Source organism: Lemur catta, chromosome 2 (assembly GCF_020740605.2).
Source record: "Lemur catta isolate mLemCat1 chromosome 2, mLemCat1.pri, whole genome shotgun sequence".
Taxonomy (NCBI): Eukaryota; Metazoa; Chordata; class Mammalia; order Primates; family Lemuridae; genus Lemur; species Lemur catta.
Genome location: NC_059129.1, coordinates 13,240,285 through 13,266,198, shown reverse-complemented (window position 1 = coordinate 13,266,198; position 25,914 = coordinate 13,240,285). Strand labels below are relative to the sequence as shown.

The window sequence follows — 25,914 nt, the reverse complement described above, 5'->3', positions numbered from 1 at the left end:
AGAACTCTGAGATGGTTATTGTACTTGCAAATAAATGAATCAATGAACAAATAAGCAAACAAGTAAATTAGTTCTAAAATCGAAAGTTCCATCCAATAGTCGTCACACGGTACCAGACTCTGCCAGAGCTGGCAAATGGTATGCTACCTGGCAGGTCCTGGGGCACTGTGGGTGCTTAGGGACCCTTAAGGCTGGGCTGGCAGTAATGAGCCCTTTGGCTGAGACGCAGATTCGAATGACATGCATCACTCAGCTTTCCAGAAAACCAGGCCGTCCACCTGCCCTTCGTGCTTATCTAAACTTGCCTTTGTTGATTTAACTTGACCATGTGGTTCTCAAGCGACAAACCGAATGACAGAATGACCTAGGAGAGGCTTGGAAGACACGAGCACCGATTACAATACACGAGTCTCATTTGGGTCTCAATTTAAACAAACTTAAAATTTATGAGACAGTCAGGGTGATTTGCACACTGTCTGGGTATTGGATGATGTGAAGACTTTATTGTTCATTTCATTAAGTATGATAATGGCACTGTGGTCATGTGTTATTTTTAAAAATCTTGATCTTCTAGAGATTCATAATGTAATATTTATGGGTGAAATGATGTGATTCCTGGAACTGGCTTCAAAATAATCCAGGGCAGTGAGCCAACGAGAATATGAACGGAATAAGATTGGTCATGATGGCGACTGAAGTTGAGTGATGAGTACCTTGGGGCGTACATTATATTATCTCACTATTTTTGTATATGTTCAAAATTTCCCAAATAGAAAGTTAAAACAAAACAAAAGAATCATCAGGGAACTTTTGAAACATGTAGCTATCTGGGCCCGTCCTACGCCATTCTGAATAAATTGGTCTGAAGTGAGACTGAGCATTAGTAGTGCCCTAAAAGCTCTCCAGGGGATTTTAATGTGTATCTAGGGTTAAGAAGAGCTAACCAAGCACCAAATGATATGCACAGTCCGATTCCAATTATGTTTACAATAGGTATGTTCACATAGGCACTTGCAACATTTGTGAATGTTCATTCCAAACTGTTGACAGTAGCTTTCTTAGTGGTGGGATTATGGGAGAGACTTGTTTTCTGCTTGACATATGTTTACGGTATTGTTTGCAACTTTTACAAGCCTGTACTGTAGTTGTGACTTTTGGAAGAAAATATTTACACTTGAGAAAACGTGTTCAAAACTGCAATGGGGTACACTGCAAGATAGTGAGCTTCCCGTCACAGGAGCATTCAAGCTGGATCTGGAGGAGCATGAAGCAGGGGCCTGGTGACAGAGGGCTTTGATGGGGGATTGGACCAGTCATCCCTGAGATCCAGAGGCTCACCCCAGGACTCTGGAATGGGACCTTACCTCTGCAGAGGTCTCACCTGGTGTCTGGGAAGCCAGTGGGCTCAAGTGGGCTGTGCCTGCTTCGGCGTCCTGCTGCTCTGAGTGGGGCCCCGCTGCTCTGAGCGTCCCCCACGCACTCGCCCCTGGGCCTGAGGTTTGCCAAAAGCTGCCTCTTGTCCAGTGCTGCTGCCAAGCCGGGGGCACTGCTGGGAAGGCACTGGGCAGTGCTCGGGCCACATTCGCCCGACACAGACAGGCTGGACAAGGAAAGGGGGGTGGTGTGATGCCGTGGGGCTGCCACCTGGGTTGATACGGGCTCCGTTCCTCCTCCCGCCCCTGCAGGGCAGCCATGGAGCTACTCTGGACGCCCCTGCTGCTAGTGGCCTCTTGTGGCTTTGCGGTCCACAGCCTACCGGAGGAGGACACCAGCGTCCCCCTTATCAACGCGACCACGCCCTTGCGCATCCTGGAGGAACGCAACCTGCTGGTGCTGACGCCTGCCGGCCTCACCCAGATGTTGAAGGAGACCCGATTCCTCATGGTGCTTTTCCGTGAGTGTCCTCTCTCCCGGTGGGGGGGTTGAGTAGGGCGAAGCCTGCCTGCCACCTTGCTTCTGGGGGCCTGAAGACTTTTATATATCGCTCATCTATATAGAGAGCAAGGGGTGGATGGAGGTGTGACCGCAATATTAAATAGGGTGTCCTGGGAAGGCTTTACTGGAAAGGTAACATGTTAGCAAAGACCCGAAGGTGGTGAAAGAGCAACCTGTGCAGCTATCTGGATTTCAGGCAGAGGGAGCAGCAAGTACAAAGGCCCTGGGGTGAGCGACGGTGTGCCAGTGTGGCAAAAACTGAGTTGCTGAAGACTAACAAATTGGTGGCTGGCCCCTCCAAGGAACCAGAAGGGATTAATGACTATCCTGAAGTCCCTATCAGCTGTGAGCTCTTCTGCAGACTGTGAATGGCCCTATGGAATGGGGAGAGGGTTAGTCTCAGAATATTTTTTCATGCTTATCTGATGTTGAATCTAAAGTAGAGTTTCTCATCCTCAGCCCTATTGGCATTTTAACTGGATAATTTCTTTGTTTGGGGAAATGGGGGGTGTCCTGTGAATTGCAGAATGTTTAGCGGCACACCTGGCTTCTACCTAATAGATGCCAATAGCAAATAGCATCCCATTCCCCAGATGTGTCAACCAAAATGCCTCCAGACATGGCCAAATGTCCCCCATTGAGAACCACTGCTCCAAAGGAAGGCAGACTCCAGCTCGCTTTGCTGGGATCTAACCTCCGGCCCCTGCACTCACCGTCTTCCCATCCATCGGCCCCGACTCCCCGACTCACAGTCTCAGAAAATGGAACCTGGGGTTATCTACTAAAGACCCAGGCAAACATTGATCTAGGTCCATTAGCCATTAACACATCTGCACTCCAGGCAGACAGTCAGGGAGCCACTCCCCATTCTAACATGACCTTGGGTCCCATCTGCTTACCCTGAAACCCACATGAGAGCCTTACAGTAGGCCTAGGCCTTGGCATGGATGGTTTGGTGCTGGTCACTCTTCTCCTTTCACCAGTAGCTAGAAGATCTATTACTACTAATGATCCTGACATCTCATCTTCCCAGAGAGAACCCGGTCAGGGCAAGACCAGAGATTCTCCACCTCATCCTCATGAAGGCCAATGTTTATTGGGCATTTCTATGCCAAGCTTTGTACCAAAGGTTTACACACCTTGTCTTATTATGTAGGAACACTCCAAGGTGTAGAATCAATAACCCCATTATATGAGTGAGGAAAGTGAGGCACAGAGACATTAAGAAAAATAAAAATACCTTTCCCGGGCCACCATTACTGTAAACCACCATAACTGCCTCTGTTTTATGAGGCAGCCTGAGGAATTCACGCTCACCGAGCATCCAGGACGTGGCAGACAATGAGCTGGGTAGGGCGTAGCCTTTGGGGGCTCTGGGCCTCCCAGCAAAGGGCCCTTCTGCCCATCCTCCTCTGCCCAAGTGCCAGAACACATCTGAATCATCTCCACACCCCAACCAAACTGGTATTTCCAGTTGACGGGGCAGCATGCAGGCACCAAGACCTGGGGAGTACATGCGTTCATTTCACCTTTACAAACTTGGATCCAAAGTTCCAGAACCCCAGAAGTAAAACCAATTTGCAAATTTTTAAAAGACAGAAGCCAGAAAACAGGACTATAAGTTTTAAGCAGTGAGTTGAACTCTACGGGTTCTGCTCTGATGGGACTACCTGGAGCAGGGGATATGGGAAACACACCCCCGTCACTCTGCTCCAAGGAAGAGAAATAATTTTTCAGACCAGCTGGCCAGTGTGGTCAGTTAGAGCATGAATCTTGGACTCAGCCAACCTTGGAGCTGGGTGGGGAACCTGCAGCCTCAAAGCCACATGGGACTCCCAGGTCTCTAAGTTCCGCCCCTCAACTGAATCCAAACTTCACATAACAAATCGCTTGATTAAAATCCCTTTTAATTCTGTAAAATTTGGATTCAGTCAAAAGACCGCACTCAAGGGTCGGGATTCTATCAACAAATCCAGTCAATTCCTCTTCCAAAATCTCTCTAGACTCGGGCCACCTCTCATCCCTCTGTTACCACCAGCCTGGCCCAAGCCATCCCCACCTCCCACCTGGATTACTTCGGTAGCCTCCAACTGCTCTACCTGCATCCACCCTTTTTCTCCTTTGGTCTGATCTCTAATTTTCATATAACATTCAGAGAAATCCAGTTAAAAAGCAAGTCAGATCGTGTCTACCTCTGCTCCAAATCCTCAGCGACCACTCCACATGTCTCAGAGGAAAGGTCAAAATCCATTCAGTGGCCTGCAAGACCCTCCGCCATCCACTCTCCACCCCTGCTCACTCTGCTGCACGTCCGATGGCCGTCTTGTCATTCCTCAAACATGTCACACATAGCCAACCTCAGGGCCCTTGCACGTGCTGTTCCTCTACCTGGAATGCTCTCCCTCCAGACATCGCTTGCTCCCTCATCCCCTTCCAACTTTATCAACATGCTGCTTCTCGAGGAGGCCTTCTTTAGCCTCCCTACCTCGACACGCAGTTTCCCTGATACTTCCAACCTCCAACGCTCCTCTTTTCTCCAAAGCACTGATCATCTAACACAGCATATATTCCACTTCTTTATTTTATTTTCTGCCTTCTCCAATGACAGCAGGGATTTTTGTTTGTTTGCTGTGATATCCCCAATCCCTAGAACTATGCCTGGTACATGCACGTCCTGAAAAAGATTTGTTGAATAAATGAATGCATGACTAAACGAAGAAATGAAGAAAGTGGATGGACGCATCCCCATTTCTATTGTCCTTAGGGCCTGTCCGTCTAGCTGTCAGACCCCAGCATTCCAGTTGTCACAATCGCTTTCTGTTACTCCATTTCAGACACTCAGGGGCACCGGGATGTGTGTGCAACCTCTCAAATTTGCTCCATCATTTAGACAATAATTGCAAGTGTTTCTCTTGCCCTGAACATCTGTCCTTAGAAACTTAGGCTTGGATGCTACATCAGTAGCAGCCCTGAGCCCAGCATGGCCAAATCCACAAGGAAGCCGGGCAGAGGCTCACGGACCAGAGCGGCGGGCGGGAGGCCAGTGCCTGCAGGTGATGATGGATGGGAGGTATCGGAGGCAATGATGGGGATACAGCAGGCAGTGGAGGTGCATCGATCTGGGAGGGAGGCACAAAGTCCCCGCTTCCCGTCCATTGATTGGGAGTTTAATGAAAGTGATCATTCACTTTCGGGTCCCACTGCAGGAGCAGGTGTGCTGACTGGCAGTGGTGCCTGAGCCAGCTGCCTAGGGCCCAGCTTTCTGCACTGTGCTTTACAAAAGACCTCTCTGTTGGACTTGGAACTTGCCCTCAGCAGTGGAGGTCATTTGCCCTTGCTCCAAGTGCTCCAGATGGACGGAGGACACAGAGGGGTGGCTGAAAAAGACAGAGTGTTCTGGCTTGAAAGGGAGTCAATGACCCCCCTGCCCTGGCTCGGTCCACCTGCCTCAGACCAGAGACAGTGAGGGACCTGCAGTCTCACAGTGTTATCCGGAGGAAGAAAAGCAAACTTGGGCGCCTTTGAGTCCCCTCCCTTTTAGCCGGAAAGGCCTCTCCCACTGCCAAGGTCATGCGACAGCTTCCTGAGGCTGTTTTCAGAGAAGGGCTCCCCTCCCCACACCCCATCGCCCAGCGATGTGAGGGGCCAAGGAATCCAGAGCGTCAGATCTCTCCATGGACAGTGTCAGGTCTCTTCGACTACCCCCCCGCCCCCGGGCTGGGCTCAGAGGGGGCAGGAAAGCATCGTAACCTCCCCTCTCCCCGCCCTTCCCGCTCCTGACCTTCCTGACCTGCCAGAGTCCCTGCCATATTCCCTGTAATACGGCGTAACTGCAGGGACCCAGATTGGTCTGTCAGCACCAGGACGTTCCACCAGATGGCGCCCACGAGCTATTTCTCGCTCTCTTTCTCTGCCCGCCGTGATTTCTCACCGCAGAAATTTTACAAGGATAATAATAGTAGCAGTAATAATGCAGCACGTGGTTACCACGTGCTGGCCACGATGCCAAGTATTCTACATGCCCAGCAGAGGTCAGAGAACAGGAACTCTGCAGCCAGACCCAGTGGGCCCTTACCTGGCTATGCCTCTCACTATCCGATGGCATTGGGCAAGTAGGTCATTTTGTTGTGCCTCAGTTTCCTCATCTATAAAATTGAGATAATAATGCCTACCCCACAGGGTTATCAGGAGAAGTAAATGACTTAATACATGTAACATCCTTAGAAAATAATAAGCACTCTATAACTGATTGTTAAATAAATCTCATTTGACTCTGACAACTCCATGAAGTACCTGCTAACATTTTCCCCATTTTATAGAAGAGAAAAGTGGAGTTTAGAGAGATTAAGGTGCCCAAAAGTGTCTTGTTTCCAATGGTACTGACTCCAAAGAATCTTGACGTACATCTCCCAAATTGTTCAATTTCATGAACCATTGTGTCTCACGTCTTGTCACGTTTTTGAAAATTTAGTGGTTAACAGCTGAGAACAAGAAAGGCCCAAGAGCTAAGAAAGCCAAGCACAGACTCCACCTGGGGAGACGGGGCAGGGGAAGAGGCTCTCACGAGTTCTGTCTTCGCCCTGGCTCTTTCAGACAACCCTTCCTCAAAGCAATCCAGGAACATGGCCGAGGAATTGGGCAAAGCCGTGGAGATCATGGGCAAAGGCAAGAACGGTGTCGGCTTTGGCAAAGTGGACATCACCGTGGAGCAGGAGCTGCAGCAGGAGTTTAACGTTAAGAAGGCTCCAGAGTTGAAGCTTTTTTTTGAGGGCAACAGGTCAGAGCCCATCAGCTGCAAAGGTAAGGGTGCTTGTGTATCACGTTTATCACATACTCGTGCAAGGCCCGCTTGGGAGCCAGAGGGTGGAGTGCGAGGCTCTGCTCCACATAGCTTCTCAGGGACCCAGGCTCCTGCCAGCTAGCAGCTCTGCCCTTCTCTAGGGTCTCGGAGCCACCTGCCCTTTGCCCTGCATCCAGCCAGCGGGGGGATAAGGAGGCTGCAGATTGCCATGGGAGCTGTTTATTGTCCTTGCCTAAAAGTGGGGACCATCACGTCTATTTACATCCCATTGACCAGTAGTCTGCCACATGGCCCCACTCAACTGCAAGAAAGGCTGAGAAACATGGTTCAGCTCTGTCTCGTGAAGAAAAGGGGTTTTGGTGACTACGCAGCCGCCTCTACCACAGCTTGCATCTCAGCTGACGGGCTCCAGAGGCACCCGGAGGTGGGAGGGTGGGATGCGATGGCTCACAAACTACTGGAGACCAGATATGAAGTTCCTTATTCCACCTCCCACCCCAGATCTTCCACTTTAGAATGATTTTGACAAGGTCCCAGGCCAGGGAAGCTGTAGTTAGCCAAAAGGGAGTCGGGGAGATAAGGGAACAAGAAAAGTCTGGGATGAGGTGTCTACCAAACACTTTAATTTCTGTCCTCATTCGTTTCATTCATTCATTGACTCATTCACCTCGTCAACACTCATTTGTTGACAACCTATCATGTGTCGAGCCCTAGTTTAATGTCGAGGATATTTGGAGAATTATGGGCCTCCGTGTGGCTCATGGTAGGTCCTAATTTTGAAAAAGTTACACGTATGAATGCATGCATGGATGCAGAAGGGATGGATGGATGGATGGAAGTATAAACAGATGAACACAAAAGTGCCCAGCACAGACAGCCCCTACTATGCTAGTAAAAGGTTCCCGTTGTGTATGTGTTTTGCATATATATAACAATATGTATCGTTGGGTGTGGATGTACATACTGAGTAGTATCTGGAAACGGAAGAAATGCACTGCCTTCCACGGGGTCCACCACATACCCGGCTTCCAATGAGCCGGACTGAGCGTTGCAAGAACCGCAAGCGCAACGCCTGCAAGCTGCCCTGCAGTTCTCAGAATGGACACAAGAGGGCAGAAGAGACCCACGACTGACCCACAGCAAGGGTCTGCCAAGAGACAGTCCCCTAGGAGACGTGGCAGGGCGGGGGCTCCCAGCCCCCAGCAGGCCTGTGGGAAAGTGGTGCGTGTGCGGAGCACGAAGACAGATGGGAAGAAAAGGCAGGAACCGTGAGAGAAGCAACGGAGCCTGCTGCTTCCTGTGGATACCCAGTGTGATCCTCGACAGTGGGGACCCTCGGACACCAAGCCAGCAGCCCTTTGCCGTGTGCTGGCTTTGGGGAGGGCTGCGAGGAAGCGAGAAGCCCCAGGTTACTTGATCGAAGCCCACATCTGCCCAGGGGGTGGCTCGGTGCTGGGGTAGCCTCCCCTGCTGAAGGACAGGGGAGACTGGACTCCACTTAGAGGCGACAAGCTGACGGTGTGTGGGGCTGGCAGAGAAGGTCCCCAGGAACTGTGACCTCTGAGCCCACTTCAGGGGAGCAGGACAGGAGCCAGTGCCTGGGACCTCTTCTGCCACGAGGGAACCTCCATCACTATCTCACCCAGGAAGTCTCCCCTGACCCCGGGTCGGGGTGCATGCTCCACTTCTGCCGTCCCACAGCACCCGCCCCTCCCCCGTCAAGCCCTCACCACACAGACCTGTGTCTGCCACCCGTGGCCTCCTCCACTGAGGGCACCACAAGGGCAGGAGCTGATCTCACCCCCATTCCCGGGTCCTCTAAAGAAGCTACCGGAATTGGCAGCACAACCCTCTGGACCCAAATCCTCACTTGCGTGCCTGTGGAGCAATCACTTCCTCTTGCTGAACCTCAGTTTTCTCATCTGTAAAATGGAGACGGTGAAGCTGTCTTCCTCCTAGGATTGTTGGGAAGATGAAATGATGTTTGCACGGCACAGGGTCTGACACATACCTGCAGCATAACCTGTGTTCCAGGCACTGTTCTAGGCCCTTCTCATATGTCATAACATCCTAGGGTAGGAGGTGCTATAGATGGAGAAACTGAGGCACAGAAGGGTAGAATAACTTCCTCAAAATTCCCCAGCTAGTAGTGGTGTGGTCAGCAAAAGTCTTCTGCAAAAGGCTAATGTTTTGGGCTCTATGTGCCAGACAATCTCTGTCGCAACTACTCAACTCTGCTGACGCAGTGGGAAGCAGCCATATGTCAAAATATGGGTGTGGCTGTGTTCCAATAAAGCTTTATTTATAAATTCAAACAGTGGGCCAGATTTGGCCCGTGGGCTGTGGTTTGCTGAGCTCTGCTCTACATTGAGCTATAGTCTAAGAAAATGGCAGATGTGTTTGTGATTATTATCAAACTATTTGTTTCCTGACTCTAGTCCAGTGCCTGGAACAAGTAGGTTCTTAATAAATAGAATTTGAGTTTGAATGGGATGAAATTGCAAGGGCCCAATGCAGGGGGCATGGGGCAAGGAGCCAACCCATATTTCTGCTGGGCATGCTTGTTGCCCCCTCTTCCTCAGTGTCACTCTGACCAGGGAAAGAGGCAATGGGGATGTGGGCATGGAGCCAGGGCTGGGACGCAGGATGCCTGGAGATTAGGCCAAGCACAGGCTATGGGAACAAGCCGTTTAGCCCTGAACGTCCAGTTTCTCATTTTCTAAACAGGATGAATAATGCCAGTCCTGCCCACTTGACAGGGCTCCTCTAATCTGAGAGAGGAGACAGTGCCTTACACATGTCTTGCGATGTGACTTTTATGAAAACTTCTCTTAGGAGGCGGGTGGGATGTAGTCCTTGCTGGGTCAAAGCCCCATCCTGTTCTCTAATCTCCAAGGATTGAGGGTGAGCGATTTGGCTTTGGCCACCCCCTGGAGGGAGGAGACTCGCATTGCCTCTACGTCCTCTATTAATGATGCATTCACAGCTTGTGCCTGACAACATGCAGCCTAGCTCCAGCCCTAGTCAATCATTGACACAGCGTTCACACCTCAGTTGTCACTGTGTCCTCGGGCTCAGAGCCAAGCACCAGAGGAGGCACCGTGCCCGCCAAGGGCAGTGCCCGATCTTCAAAGACTCAGGAATAAACAATTTGCTAAGTTCTTCGCTACCTCAGTCCCGTGGAGTCCAGAGGGGCAAACAGAGCCCATACATCCCAGAGAAGACGGCCCAAGATCAAGTTCCCTCAAGCCAGCTTACCTAACGATTCATTCCCCTCATTCATTCATCCTAGAAAGATTTATTTTCTTTTTTTTTTTTTTTAGTAGAGACGGGGGTCTCACTCTTGCTCAGGCTGGTCTCGAACTCCTGACCTCGAGCGATCCTCCCGCCTCGGCCTCCCAGAGTGCTAGGGTTACAGGCGTGAGCCACCGCACCTGGCCAATCCTAGAAAGATTTCTTAAGCACCTAGTATGTGCCAGGCATTATAGGAGCTACTGGGAGCTCACACTGAACAAGCTAGCAAAAAAATCATATTAATACTAATTTCATAAAGTGATAGACTCAAGGAAGGAAATGGAACAGGTCACAAGATTGAGAACAATTGGGTAGGGGGGAGGCTAAGAGAAGACCAACTTGAGAGTCAAAACAGCAGAAGGTGCCTCCCTTGAAGAGCGGGGGAAGGGCAGGGGCCCAAGCCCGGTGGGTGTCCTGCAAGATAATCGTGTGGCTGGAGTGTGGATGGGGAGACGGTGGCACAAAGTGACATCACAGCGATGGTTCTGATGACCTGAAATGTAAACTCATTTGGAGGATTTTTGTTCACCTTTTTGATACTGTCAGAATTTTAAAACGGATTCCTTTCAGAGCACATGCTTACAACATACGTTTGCCAGACGAATGCCTATAGCAGAAGCAGTTTGTTTCCTTATGTGCCTGTTTTTTTCCTAAAGGTGGCTGGGAACACTGTGGAAATAGAAGCTTGGCTTTGGGGCTGAAATCTCAGGGGAGGGGGAGACAGCAGGGTGGAAGACCACGGTCCGAGGGCGCATGAAGCTCCTCCTTCTGTCTCTTGAAGCCATCACATCAGCCTCGTATGAGCTTCCGTAGCCTGACTCACTGTGGGTTTTCAAATGGCCTTAACTGTGTCTGCTAAAGCTGAACACGGCCTCTGCGAAGACCAGAAATTCTGCTCCTGGCCGCATACCCAACAGAAGTGCATACAGTGTGGCCCCCAGAAACAGACATGAAAATTCATTCATATTAGTCCCAAACTGGGAACAACCCAATGCTCATCAACAGAGAACAGATGAATAAATTGTGGAATACTCACCCAGTGGAGTACTACACAGCTGTGGGAATAAATCTGCATGAAGAACATGTATGAATCTCACAAACGTAAGGAAAGCAGACCCGGCAACACACATTGTGTCATTCCATTTATATGAAATTCAGCAACAGGCAGACTAGTGTATGCTGGTAGGAGCTAGGATAGTGGTTACACTTGAGGGGAGGCCTGGTAGGGGCTGGGGAGGGACACAGCAGGAGCTACTGAGGTTGGTAATGTTCTGTTTCTTGGTCTGGGTGCTAGTTACACAAGTGTTCACTTTATAAAAATTCATCAAATTATACATTATAATTTGTGTACCTTTCTGCATGTAAATATACTTTGTTATAAGTTTTTTTTAAAAGGCCCGATGTTCTTATGAAATGTAAGCAAACATACTGAAAGTAGAGCCTTTTGCAGTTGATTTAGTAACTCAGGGTGCATTCGCCAAGCCCCTTGCACAGTAATGTGTCCTGCCGCAGGGCCTTTGCACAGACTGTTTGCTCGGCCTGGGCCTTTCCCTCTCCTTACTGCTTCCTGGTTAACTTCAATGCATCCTTCAGGTCTCAGCTCATATGTGATTTCCTCCAGGAAGCCCTCCTTGACTTCACAGTCTAGGTCAGGCATCTTTGCTACAGGGGCTCCTAAGGCTTTGATTTCAAACACTTCCTTTGGGTGTGTAATTACTTGATTATTGTCTTCCTCAACAGAATGAGAGCTGTGAAACAGTGGTAATGTGTTTGTTTCTGCTCACCACTATATCCCCAGGACCGAGTATAGAACTTGATAATAACGGGCACTTAATATATAGTCGTCAAATAAATGAATGAGTGAAGGAATAAATGAGTGAGTAAATGCATAAAGGTCTGTGGATGTAGTTCAAAGCCACTCACAACAAATATTGCTTTATCTCATAAACTCATTTAAAATGCTCCATTCTATTCCACAGCAAACATTGATATGAAATACTATTTTACCTTACTTGACATCATGTGAAATTGATGATAGCAGGAAACACACGTCCATCCGTATGCAGACCGTTATGTCTTCCCAGATAAGATACACATGTCCTAATTTTAGACGCTAAGACTCCCATGTGCTTGGCACCCCACCCACATAAGATAGCTAAGAAATGAAAGTCAGGAGTCTGTGGTCTTAGAGGACATTTGGGGTCTCAGCTAAGGAATGGGAGGCATTTTCCCAAGGTTACAGAGCTGGGTGGCCTTTATTTTATATTTTATTTAAATTTAAAAAAAATAAATCCATTTCCCTGTCACCCTGGAGGGTACATAAGAAAAGAAGGCTGGAAACGCTAGGTTTGATTCCCCAGGTGTGCTAGTTTGGTCACTGTTGGCAAGTTGAACCTGGTTTTCCTCATCTGCAAAATGAGGAGAGTTCCTATCCTATAGGGTTGCTGTGAAGATTTAATACATGCAAAACACTCAAAGCACAGTGTCTGGCCCTTGGTAAGCGCTCAGTAACGTTTAACTGCTGGTGTCCGTGTTCATGCCTTGGAGCTTGGGGGAATGGAGGAAGCAACCTTGGCCTTCAAGGGGTGGGAGCCCAAGATAAGATGCATCTGCTCATTAACCTTGGGGAAGACAGACCTTGCTCCAGTTCAAGAATACACTTCTGTAGGATCCACCTGACTGTGTCTCTCCCCAGGAGTAGTTGAATCTACTGCCTTGGTCGTTTGGTTGCGAAGACAAATCAGCCAGAAAGCATTTTTGTTTAACAACAGCATGGAGGTGGCCGATTTTGTGAAATCCAGGCACTTGGCCATCATTGGCTTCTTCCAGGTACTGGGGTCTGGAGGCGGGAGGCGGCTTTCTCTGCCGGGGAGAAGTACTGTGTCCGGGAGCAGGTGGGGCGAGGAGACTCTTCCATTTGGGTTTTCCTATCCTCAATTTTCCCCGTCCAGTGAGCTGGTTTTCTGGGAAAGCTCCAGAGTCCAAATGCAGAAAGAAAAAAGTAAAAGCTAAAGTGGTCAGACAAGCTAGCTAGAAATGCAGACAGGAACGGAGAGAAAGGAGAGGAGATTGACATACACATTTAATGAGTTTTCATAGCATAAACCAGTCTTTGGGGGGTCCATGTCAAAGAGTGGTCCACAACCATTTTGGCACCAGGGACCAGTTGCATGAAGACAATTTTCCCATGGACAGGGCTGGGGGATGGTTTTGGGATGATTCAAGCACATTACATTTATTGTGCAGTCAAACCTCTCTGCTAATGATGATCTGTATTTGCAGCCGCTCCCCAGCACTAGCATCACCACCTCAGCTCCACCTCAGATCACCAGGCATTAGATTCTCATGAGGAGCTGCAACCTAGATCCCTCGCATGTACAGTTTACAGTAGGGTTCGAGCTCCTATGAGAATCCCATGCTGCTGCGGATTGACAGGAGGCGGAGCTTCTGCATTGATGGGAGCGATGGAGAGTGGCTGTAAATACAGTTGAAGCTTATGCACCTGCTGCTCACCTCCTGCTGCGTGGCCTGGTTCCTAACGGGCCACGGACTAGTACTGGTCCTGGGCCCAGGGCTTGGGGACACTGAATAAAAGGATATCGTATTTTCTGGTTTGAGAGCCATTGTTCTCTAGGATTCCACCAGCTGCCAGCCATGCTTGAGTTAGGCCAGTCTCTCTCCCTAACCTCTCTCCAAGCTTCCCTGTGTATTAAAACCAACAACACGTTGTAAACATGCGTCCGTTTAAAAATACACTAACCCTCATCATAGGTGCAGCCGGGGAAGATATTTGGGGAAGGATATAAATAACTTAGATATAATAATGCAATGTCTCATGATAGCTTTTTATTGATTTTTTTGTATTTATAAGTCATTTGCAAATTGTTTTTGCTTTTGGAGAATGAGTTTTTCATGTGTCTTCACTCATTTACTGTAAACTGATGACTCCTCTCCTCCTCCAGTAGAATTTTGGTGGGGAGAATATGTCCCTCTCCCGCCCCCACCTGCCACTTCTTTGAGAATTTTTTTTTTTTTTGGCTTTAATTTTCTTTCAAGCTAAAGAATGAGGGCTGAAACTACAGCCATATCTTGATACTAAGTTCGCCTTTGGTATTACATGTAGTCAAATCAATTGCCTTTTCTAAAAGCAACTAAGAAGGAAATGTTTTTAAAAATTGTCTCAATCCCTGGGTTAGAACAGCCTTTAATCTCATAATTGAAAAAGGTCAAGTTTATCAATTCTCTCCATTGATCTTTGAGGATTTGCCTATTTTGGCTTTAGTCATAGCCAGAGAAGCACTCTGGATGTGGAATACCCATGCAAGTGGATTGAGGTAACCCAGCAAATCCCCACAACTTGGAAAAGTGAAGAGACAAATCAGCTACCATTTCCATCTCCCCCTTAAATAAGCCAGACACATGCTTTCTACCGAAGCCTTACGGAACAGTCTTTCCTAAACAGGATTTAGAGGAAGAAGTAGCAGAATTGTTCTACGACACGATCAAAGACTTCCCAGAGCTGACGTTTGGAGTGATAGCAATTAAGAATGCTGTTGGGCGTTTCCATGTCACCCTTGACAGTGTCCTGGTGTTTAAAAAGGTAGGACTTCGATCCTAGTGCTAGTGAGAGGGGTCTCTAGTTCAAAGTAGTGGGAAGCGCATGGGCTTTGGATGCAAATTCTGGTTCTGCCACTTGTGAGCTCAGTGGCGTTGGACTAGTTGACGTCTGTGAAATCACAGTCTCTTGATGTTTCCCTGGCCTCTCTAGCCATCCACCATTGTAAGCATCTCTTTCTTTTCTTTTAACCAGTAAATGCCACTCATCAAGGCTCACTGCCATCCCCTTTCTCCTTTTGGTCCATGCTTCCCCTTCTACCCTCCATCAGCAATTACCACCTGCACTGTACACCCATGACTTGTAAATATCCATCTCCAGCCAGACTTCTCTAGTCTCCAGACCTTTATACGCAGTACCAGATGTCCCAACATGGCCAAGCTCAAAGTGATAATATCCTTTCCAGATCCTCTTCCAGTGTCCTCTTGGTGTGTTTGAATGGGTAAAAGCAGGTGCACTGGAGTCAGGCTGCCTGGGTTTGAAGCCTGCCTCCACCTTGTGCTAGCTGAGCAACCTTGGGCAAGCTACTTCACTTCTCTGTGTTTCAATTTCCTCCCTGTCAAATGGGGGAAATGATAGTACATAGCTCAATGAGATGTTATGAAGATTAAATAAGTTAATGCATGTAATATGCTTAGAACTGTGGCTGGCATAGCATGAGCTCTCTAATAAGTAGTATTAGACTATTGTTATGACCATCAAAGAGTTTAGACTTTATCCAGAGGACAGCTAGGGCCATGAAGTGTTTAAGCAAGAAAATAATGACATAATCAGATGTGTGTACTAACAACATCACTCTGGCTAAAGCGTGTGGGGGGCAGGGGCAGTGTAGATTGTAAAGAAGCAAGGGAAGAAGTTGGAAGTCCAGCAGGAGAGCACTGCAGGAACCCAGGTGAGAGGTTTGGGCTGGGGTGGGATTGGTGGAGATGAAGAGAAGGAGATGGAATAGGTAGCTGCTTCCTTCTTCTTTACCTCCTGACCTTGACCCTGAGCTACAGAGAATTATGTCCTTCCCTGTGTTAGCCCAGGTCCTTCTGAGAAGCAGTTACCAAGCAGGATTAGACTGCAAAATATTGTTAGGGGCAATGCCTCTGAAGGAAAACAGAGAATTAGGGGGACCGGGAGAGCCACTGGACCATGATGAAGGCCTGACCCTTTGGAAGGAAGGAGGGTTGAGTGGAAGAGTGTTTGACTGCAGTAGAGTTCTAAGAAATTTTATTAAAGTCACCTATCAGGGAAGTTCCAAATATCTCAGGAACAGGCTTGCCTTGATATTCTTGATGCCCTCAGTTACTGGCTGAGAGTAGGGTGTGAGAAGTTGCTTCATCTCAACACAAATATTTTGATGGATTTCAGAGCATGGCAGCTGGGGTTGTCAGTCAATTACACTCCCTGTCTGCATAGATCTGAGATTTTCATAGCTGCTACATACCCAGATTCCATCCACAGACTAATCTGCCCAGCCATTCATTAAGTACCTGGATTAAGGACTACACCTGCTACCATCTCTCTCTCAGTGTTTTTCTTTTATCCAAAAGGAAAATTGTACTATTTATATTTATTAACTACCCATATCATGGAAGCTAATGCCCTCCAATATTTTTCTCCTTTTATCTAAGGGAAAGATTGTGAACCGCCAAGAGCTTATTAATGACAATACCAACAAACAGGATCTCCTTAAAGTCATAAAACAGCACCTCACAGATTTTGTGCTTGAATACAACACTGAGGTCAGCGAGCAAAAATTTACCCAAGGGAAGGTAGCCAGGGTGGCTGTGTGTGCTTGGGATGACATGTTTTCCTTGTAATTTCAGAATAAGGATCTGATTTATGAATTGAACATCCTGAATCACATGCTGCTCTTTGTCTCCAAAAGCTCTGAGTCCTACCCTATCATAATTCAGCATTATAAACTGGCATCAAAGGAATTCCAAAACAAGGTTCGTACAATGTGCCACCACTCTTTGGGGCTCTCGGATGGGCATCCAAGACCTGCAGACCCTGAGGTCACTTACCTGCCCTGCTTATTATCAATGAAGTCAGGAAAGATTTGCATACCAATTTCCTGATTTGCATATCAGCGCTACATATTATTTACTATTTAATTTTTAATCAGCCTCCTCCATTCTTTCTGCCCACTCTCTCTCTCTTTTTGTTGCCAACTCTACCCTCCTTCTTCATTCATCTTTGTAATAAGTAGTATCTATGGGAACATGGTGTTTTGCCCGTTTTCTTGATGGACCACGCTCTACCAAGGAGTGGGTGAGTAGTGTGATAAAACTTGGCCTGAAGGCGAGGGGGAGAAAAGACCACACTGTTCCCTGACTTGCTACTGTCACCCAGGTCCCAGCTGAAATGCTACCTCCTCCTGACCACCCCACATCATCTCCAGACCTGGACATTTCCTCTCTACCACAAAGCCCTGTGTTATTGTCTAATTGGCACCCAGTGCTGTTGAATTTAAAAGTTTGTTTGCTCATTTGCTGTCTGTCATCTCCACTAGAACTTAAGCTCCTTGAGCGCAGGGATTTCGTCTGCTTTTTGCAGTGCTGTATCTGCAGGGCTTGGTAAAATGCCTCGCACATAGTAAGCACTCCATGAATGTTTGTTGAATGAATAAGTGAATGAAATCATGGATTTCCTTGACAGAATAATCTTGAATAACAATGAGTCAGCATGTACTGAACATTGTCTACCTGTGGGTCACTGAACCAAGACTTTACATACATTGTCCTACTTAATTCTCCCAGCGACCCTCTACGGTAGGTACTATTATAATCACCATTTTACAGAAAAGGAAACTAGGGCATAGAACCAGGATGGGAGCTCAGGACTTCCTGACTTCCTAAAGGTGTATGGCACAAGGATGCTGCAGCCAGGTTGGTGGTGCATTTGGGTGCAGGGCTGCACCTGCCCGGAGAAAGGTGGCCTTTAGTGAGACTGTCACAGTGCACCATAGACCCCGCCATTTGCATTCCTTCAGTCCACAGCTTTCCGGCAGTTTCCCTCCCTCGGTGAAGAACCCAGAGAGACACGAGTTTCATTTAATCTGGCAGATCCTTTTCATCCTCGTGGACATAGACGAACCCCGAAACAGACGTGTCTTTGAGTATTTCCGGATCACAGAGGTCAATATCCCATCTGTCCAACTCCTAAACCTGAGCTCCGATACCAGGTACAAAATGCCTTCCGACGAGATAACCTTCACAAACCTCAGGAAATTTATCCTCAACTTCCTGAGTAGAAATGCCAAGGTAAGTTTGTTTTTGGACAAGGTTTATCCAGAACCTCAAAATCATCCCTTTCTTGTAATTCTGCCAGCTTTGGGTACCTGAATGGGGAGGCAGAACAGAGATCAACCTCCTGGCTCAATGCGGGGAAATCCCCCCATCTCCCCACCTTGAATCTATCCAACTTTTGATCTATCCTGAGCCTATTAATTTTTTAGTTGTAACATGGAGGCATTTCCTTTACAGAAATTTCCGGTAGAAATGTAGGCACCTTATCCTTGAAAAGGAGGCTTTTGTCCTCCTATCAGCTTTGATGTTAAAGATTTACTTGGCTCAAAGGTAGATGCTTGTTTTGGGGGCCAGGAAGGAATGGGAAACACAGATCAATCAGAGATTAGCCTCAAAGGCTTTAGGGACCTCTTGGCTGGATGGGGTTAGAAGGGGGCCTGTTTTGCCAACAGGGAGGAGAAGCTGCAGATAGGTAGCCATGTAATGCAGCATCACGCACTGTTTATTTAGCACTTGCTGTATCCTCAACTATGCTGCTGAGTAAGGCCACCATATTAATTATTAATATTTTTCCAAACTGGGACACTTTTGAGAGTAAAGGGGCATTCTTTAAAGATATTCTAGAACAAGAGTAAATTGAAACTCTCCGGGCAAACCAAAATGTGTGGTCCCCTGACTTCTGAGTACTTCTACTACCTTCCATCTGTTCCCCCCAAGACATGGCTTCCCCTGCAGCCTGCTCACGTGGAAGTTGTCTCGGACTCACATCATCACGGGGCCCAGCAGTGAGGCTGCTGTCCTCCTTGCCACTTCCTAGCCATTTCTCCTTCTTCCACCTTGAAAAGCCCCGCTTCCTTGCCTCCTCTGCTCGTGGACGTTAGACGGTGTGCTCACATGCCCCGGTTGCTGTCCCTGCCCACCTCCCTTCCCTCTGAGGACTTAAGCTCCTGGTGGCAGACGTGCCCCCTACCCCACTCTGCCGTCATTCCCAGAGACGTCAATATCTAAAACCCTGTTCTCTCTTTTCCAATAGTGGGAGTGTTCCTGCCATCTCAGCCACTTGTTCTCATGGCCACACCCTAGGGGGGTGGCCCCTCTGAATGCTGGATTTCCCTTCTCCAGTACCCACATGGCTACAATTCCTCAGCCCTCTCACGGCCTCCCCTATCCCGGTCCCATTGCATGATCTCTTTAGTGCTCCTGTCCATGGACCTGCATTCCACAGTTCTTTGCTCTCATCATGATCCCCTCAACTCCTTTCTCCCCTCCACCCACCACCTCCCATACACCCTGTGGTACTCACCAGGAAAAATTCCAACTCTGGTTGAACCCACTTAATGTCCCCACTGCTTCCAGGCCAATGCTGGAGAAAAACAACATCTCCATGAGGCTGGTTGGCTCCATGACATCACAAACCAAGCCTCCATGGACTCTCAGAAACATCCTGGCATCTCTGCATAAATCTCTCTTAGTGTGCTCATTTTCTTAATCTCAGAGTCTGTTCTTCCTCATAGCATTCCTACTGTCACCCTCAGCTGAGTATTCCACTGGTGTGTCCCCAAGAGAATAGAAGTCTTTATACTGGAGCCTCCTCGTTTTCCTTGGAACAGAAATGAGCATCCTTCACAGGACCTATGAGGTCTCCCTGATAGGACCCATTCCTATTCTCCATCATTTTCACCATTTCTCAGCTCCCACGCCCAGCCCCCACCCGCTTTATGCTCCCACTGAAGGAATATTTAAGTCCTTTCCAGAGCCTAGGGTTGGGGACAGAAAGAAAGAAAGTAAGTAAGGTCAGAGCCCTGTCTCCTCTCCAGCCCTCTGGAACCCATTTGCCCTGGTCAATCCAGGCTGACATCAAGTTCATGATGTATCTCAGCATTTCAAAGTCTTTCTCAAGGCTCTTGTGAAAAAAATAAGAGAAAAACCTTTAGTTGTTTTCAATCAGGGTAGGAAGCCCCAGTTCTGAACCTCTTTCTGGAGACTATTAGATCTCTTGAACTTGCTTCCTAGAAACATCGATCCAGTGAAGACATTCCCAAATATTGGAACCAGGGACTGGTTAAGCAGCTTGTGGGGAAGAACTTCAACATAGTCGTCTTTGACAAGGAAAGGGACGTATTTGTGATGTTCTGTAAGTACCACCATAGAGAGACGGGACATAATGGGGTCCCCACAGTACTTTTCAAGTGTTGCTCCTAAATTCTTGGGCCCTGAAATCTCCAAAACCCATTGATGCACCACGCCAGGGGTAGTGTTCAGATACGCAAAAGATTGGATCAAGATGCTATCAGCTAGAATAATGTAACTCTGTCCTCAAAAATCCAACTTTTGGAATGTTGTATGAAATGCCTTTCACATAATCCAGACCTGTGGCTATTTATAACAATAGTGCTGATGACTAACACTGTTTGATTGGGTGCTGCTGAGCATGTTAGGTCTCACTGCATATATTATCTCATTTAATCCTCACGACGTCTTTTTCATCTTTTTTGGAGTAGTGACTCTTATTGCTCCCACTTTACAGATGATTAAACAGAGTCTCAGGGAGGTGAAGAAACTTCTTCAGTATCCTGCAGCCAGTGAGTGCTGGAACTAGGATTTGAACTTAGGCAGTCCAGCCCCAGCACCTACACTCATAAATACGGTTACAGAATTCCTTTGCTTCTGGCTTTATGTGACTTATCAAATGGCCCCTATGAGGTGGGGACCCCAATTCTTCACGTAAAGAACTTAGCACAGTGTCTAGCACATCGTAAGTACTTGATAAATGATAACTATTATTGCTGTTATTTTTTCTATTCTTATAATTATTTCTACTGCTCCCCTAAGGACTACTACCTTTTCCCCAGGGTTTCTGACTTGCATGTGAGAGCCAAAGCCAAAGGCATTCTCTCCCACCCTGAGACACAGAGGAAGGTGACACTGAAGTTAACTTCAGACAGCTCTTTTATTTTAACATTTAATGAGCACTTACGATGAGCCAGGCATGAGTTTGCTGTTGACACACCTGCTCTAATGAGGTGTGTGACAACAGGTCTCTGAGGAAGGTGTGGCAGCTTTCCCCATGTCACAGGTCAGGGAACCCCGCCTGAGAGAGGTTAATTACCTGACCGCACGTCACATAGACCGCACGTCACATTGTAAGTAGCGCGGCAAAAAAGTTTAAAGCAAGCTCTGATGCCATCACCTCCTTGAAGGTAAAGCAAGGGCTGGACTGCATCACACAGACCTTTTAAAATCTCACTGACATGGGCTCTTATCCTCGGAGCGAGGCATTTAAGGTCGGTGTGGCTGAATTATCACAATCTGCTGCCTTTCAATGAGAGGCTAGGTGCAGCCTTTCTGTACTTAGGTGACACTAGAAGTTACGAGAATGCCCATGTGGCTCTGGTAAAAAAGGCAAAATCAGCCTCATTTTCTTGGAAGCAGGGCTGGAGGATTGGCCCCCTGGGGCTGCAGCATTACGCTCCCTCCTATTCAGACCCAGGACCCGCTGGGCTCCCGGGGACAGCCAGGGCTGCTGCCGGCAGGGGGGATGGTCACGCAGGCACTCGGTCTGTAAATGGGGGTGATCATCCCGGCGTGGAGTGTCTGGGGTCCTTCAGGCCATTCCTCCCACGGAGCCAGAAACTTTGAGCCCTGAGCTTCAGTGGAAGGACAAACAGGTAAGGTTTGCTCTCCCTCCTGTTGAAGCTGGTCTCTGGTTTCCTCTCCCGAGGTCCAGGTGCCTGGGCGGAACTCAAAGATCAAAGACCTGCCCACAAGAAAGTTCGGAGTCCCCTTTCCAGGGGACAGTTGTACTTGGCACACTTCTTGGGCACATCTGTTCACTTCTTGGGCATGTATCTCCTCCACTGGACTAAAAGGCATCTTATATTTATTCATATTCTGTTACGTTATTACTATGCTTGTGCTATAATGGTCACAAGTCAAAGCGTCTTGTCTTCAAATCCCACTTGCTCTGCTTAATTACTGGGGGACCTTGAACAAGTAGCTTAACCTCTGTTGGAAAACCCCCGTGCTATAACTGACACCCACACACGCACACGTGCACGTACACATAGGCGTACATGCTTTCTGGCAGAACAGAAGGAATCTTCTAGCAAAAATATTGTCCTTGGCTTTCTTATTCTGATGGAGTGGAACACTATGTCAAAATAATGATTTAAAAAAAAACAAAGAATAGAAGAAAACATTAACATGCTAATGCTAAAAGTGTTAGTGTTTGGATGGAAGGGGATTAGGCTAATTTTTTTTTCTAATTTATTTAATAACCATCAGGTACTATGGCTGATATGTAAAAATAATCTAATACGCGATTAAAAGAAAGAGGGAGGGCAGTTTGCAAAGCAGCACACGCAAAGCAGCACACGTGAAGGCGTGTGGGGGACAGGGCGGCTTTCAGAGTCTTTCTCCGTGTGGCCTGAGCAATGGCCCTTCTCTTCCAGATGCGCCCTGGTCTGAAAAGTGTACGGCGCTGTTCCCGCTCTTGGAGGAGCTGGGCAGAAAGTATCAAAACCACTCCACGATCACCATCGCCAAGATCGACATCACGGCAAATGACATTCAGCTGACATACCCGGACCGGTACCCATTCTTCAGGCTTTTCCCCACCGACTCTCAACAAGTGAGAGGCTCTCGGGACTCACGTGCCCGAGAATGTGGTTATGTTATCATCAGGGACTCCCTTTATTCCAGCTGCGCTTTCTACCGAGCCAGCCTCCTTCTCAGCTTCAGCACCTATCATCCTCTCATGTCCCGGGCCAAAGAGTATTTTCCAGTAGCTTCCACGAAAGCTCTAAGACTCACTATAACTGGGTGCTGTTTGCTGATCTGGACCCAGTCACTGTGGCCAGGTGGATGTGGGCATCTTGATGGTCGGGCCTGGGTTACATGGTTCCCTCTAGCACTGGGGCTGAGCTCTCCCCAGACTGAACGGCATATGGAGGAGGGGATCTCCCACGTGACTGTGGGGGGTGGGGTGCTACCAGATGAAGGAAGATGCATGCTAGAGACAATGTCTTTTACACCTTGGGGTTGTAGTCACCAGCCACCACCAGTGTTGATGGAACACACTCTCCAGGCCACTTTGGCGTGTGGGGAAGGGTGTCAATCAAAGAAGTGTGAGCCTAGGGCCCTGCTGCTCAGAAGAGTGTGGCTGAGTGTGGGGGAGAAGTCATCACAGTGTGGGTCCATCTCTAATGCAATTGGAATCAAGAGGGGAAGATTCTGGAGGGCAGGCATGACCGGAAGTCTCCAGGCAGACATGGAACACTGGAGAATGGTGGGCGTTTAAATCAGTTTAGCGGAGGGGCTGTGCACTACAGGTGGGATGAGGTGGGCAGAGGGATGACCACAGCACCATGAAGGAGAGATGCCGTCCTCCTGACGCAGAAGGTGCATGTGGTGGAGTCATGGAAACTGAGGCTGCATTGAGAGGATGGGCTAAATGCCACGATCTTAAGTTACCTGAAAAGGAGTTTAGAGAGCCAGTGGGTGGTAAGCAGCTTCACAAGGAAAGGGAAATAGTGATGACTGAGCACTGACCATGTGCCAGATGCTTTGTAAAATAATAACTATTCTTCTTCTTGCTAGAATGGTAATAATAGCAAATGCATGTGGTGCACACTGTGGAGCCAGGCACTCTTTTAAGCACTTTACCTATATTAACTCATTGAGTTCCTATAACAACACTATGAGGTAGGTGCTATTACTATCGCCATATTATAGCTGAGGAAACTGAGTTATAAAAGTTAAGCAACTAGGCCACATAGCTACATAATGCAGCCAAGGTTTAAGCCCTGGCTATGTGGTTTTACAGTCCATGCTCTGATCCGCTACATCACAACTCTATAACGGAGGAATTTTCATTGTCCTTATCTTAGAGCCATGGTAATGGAGGCTCAGAGAGGTTTACGCACCTGCTCAACGAACCCAGGTTGTTAGGAATGTGACCTGGGGTTTACCTGTGCAGCAACCCATGAGCACCTTGCTGGCAGAGGCTCCCACCCTGACCCTGTTCTGTTTTCTTCCTAGGCCGTGGTGTATAAGGGAGAACATACCCTGATGGGCTTCTCTGACTTCCTGGAGAGCCAAGTCAAGGCCAGGGTTGAGGATGAGGTAAGGGGTAACAACAACAACATCTGGGATCATTCTGTCCCACACAGAGTTACCAGGAACTCAATTGACTACAAGAGTGTGTGCCAAGGGTTCCATAATCTTGTGCTTTCTAGAGATGGTTGAGGATGGATGAACAACCATCTAGTAAAGGTGACTTTACTAGTCACCTTTATTTCAGGGGTGACTGGAACAACTGGAAAGGCTTTGAGTTAACACACAGCTCCTAAGGCTGCTTCCCTTGGCCCATTCTCCCAAGAAGGTAGCCAGATGTCTTGATGGGATTCTACCCTCTAGCATTATTCTCCCGATGGGTGGGACCACAGTCTTCCTCCTCACCTAACCATGCCTCAGTGAGGTCATCTTCTGGAAGGCTCCATCGATATTAGTTGGGACTCTCAGTTGCAAATGTCAGAGACACCACTCTTTGGCTTAAACAACAGTGAGAATTTATCCCACATACCTGGTAGAAAGAACATCAGGCATGAGTGAATCCAGAGGGTCAACCTTGCTTTCTATCTTCCCGTGTCTGTCTTCCTCCATGTGGGCTTCATTCTCAAGCAGTTGCTTCCCCATACAGGGTCAAAGATCACCCCAGAGCTCCAAAAGAACATCCTCTCAGCTTAGAAAGAAAGCACCTACTTCTTAGAAGTCCTAGAAAATTCACAGGACAGGAATCACATTTGCTAAACCTTGCTCATCTGCCCAGTCCTGGAGCTAGGGGTGGGGCCGCCACACCTGTGGACTTAGCGTAGAGGGGAAGAGTGGTTTCCCCAAAAATCCTCTTACCAGAAGGGCAAAGCCACACCGGGCACTTTGCCACCCAAGCCAGACAGACCTGTCGCATCTCTGAGGACCCTGCAAGCCAAAGACTGATTCTCTCTGGGCACTTCCAGAAAAAGAAGCCTTGTCAATTACAATCACAATTATCACATATTTCTTGTCTGTTTATGTCTTTATCCCCTTCTTCCTTCCCTCCCTCCTGTCCACCTTTTCCTTAACAGCTGTTGTCTGTTGAGCAAAATGAAGTGATGGAAGAGGAGGTATTAGCTGAGGAAAAGGAGATACCTATTGTGGAGAAAGAGTTACCGGAACAGCAGTTTTCTGAGCTGGAGAATGTGACCCAGCTGGAGGAGCCGGCTGCAAAGAAGGAAACGGCTGAGGAGGTGGTGGTGTTGGCTAAGCCAAAGGCACCTCCAAAACAAGAGAAGAAACCAAAAGTCAAGGAAGAACTTTAGCTTCTCTGATACCGGGAGGAAAGATGCCAACTTTTCAGGTCCTGGCATAATTTTCTGAGTGCATCTATTCCAATAAAAGTGTATATGACTGTTTTGGAGCAGGTGGGGGTTGGATAATAAAGCCTCTGAATGTCTTTGGTCTTGTTTTACTCATTACCTCTTTTTCCTGGTTGGTGCTGCCTTAGCAGCGCTGTTTGGCCTGGAATTGAGACGGCGCTGCAAGGGAAGCCACAGCAGCAACACGGAATCAGTGTTTACAGGATGCCAGGCATTCATCTAGTTCTCACATCACTGGAGGTTAGGTTTCATTAACCCCATTTTATAGATGAGAAAACCGAGGCACAGAGAGGTTGAGCAACCAGTCAGAATCACACAGCTAGAAAGCAGTTGAGATAAAATCCCAGGCAATCTCACTCCGGAGACTGCACACTTAACCACGATGCATATCACCTCCTTCCTGGGGTCCCCAGAGTTTGGCTCAACCTTGCAAATGAGGTGGATTGATTTGCTTACACTGCATTTTGGCACAGTAAGAAAATGACCCAACCACAAACCTGTCCCCACACTTTCACATCTCGGTAAGTGACCTGCTCACTTAAGCAATAATGCCAGAACCATCCTCAAATGCCTTCTTTCCTTTTACTACCATAAAAGTGACTTATCAGTCCATGT

At 47.9% G+C, this 25,914-nt stretch overlaps 1 protein-coding gene across 1 annotated transcript; it reads left to right on the top strand.

Moving 5' to 3' along the window:
* Positions 1-1,692: 1,692 nt before the first annotated feature.
* PDILT (protein disulfide isomerase like, testis expressed) lies at positions 1,693-25,343 on the top strand. Its single transcript, XM_045542720.1, has 11 exons — positions 1,693-1,894; positions 6,529-6,735; positions 12,726-12,859; positions 14,493-14,630; positions 16,265-16,375; positions 16,460-16,585; positions 17,702-17,899; positions 19,898-20,018; positions 22,336-22,514; positions 23,924-24,007; positions 25,009-25,343. Exons 1-11 carry the CDS (start codon positions 1,693-1,695, stop codon positions 25,240-25,242), a joined length of 1,734 nt encoding a protein of 577 aa, XP_045398676.1. The 3' UTR covers positions 25,243-25,343.
* The last annotated feature ends 571 nt before the right edge of the window (positions 25,344-25,914 follow it).

Bases quoted from the DNA above. Each gene is read 5' to 3' on its own strand.
- PDILT (XM_045542720.1), top strand. From the start codon at position 1,693: ATGGAGCTACTCTGGACGCCCCTGCTGCTAGTGGCCTCTTGTGGCTTT. The intron at 12,860-14,492 runs GTACTGGGGTCT...TTTCCTAAACAG, and splicing joins CCATCATTGGCTTCTTCCAG to GATTTAGAGGAAGAAGTAGC. The intron at 22,515-23,923 runs GTGAGAGGCTCT...TTTTCTTCCTAG, and splicing joins TCCCCACCGACTCTCAACAA to GCCGTGGTGTATAAGGGAGA.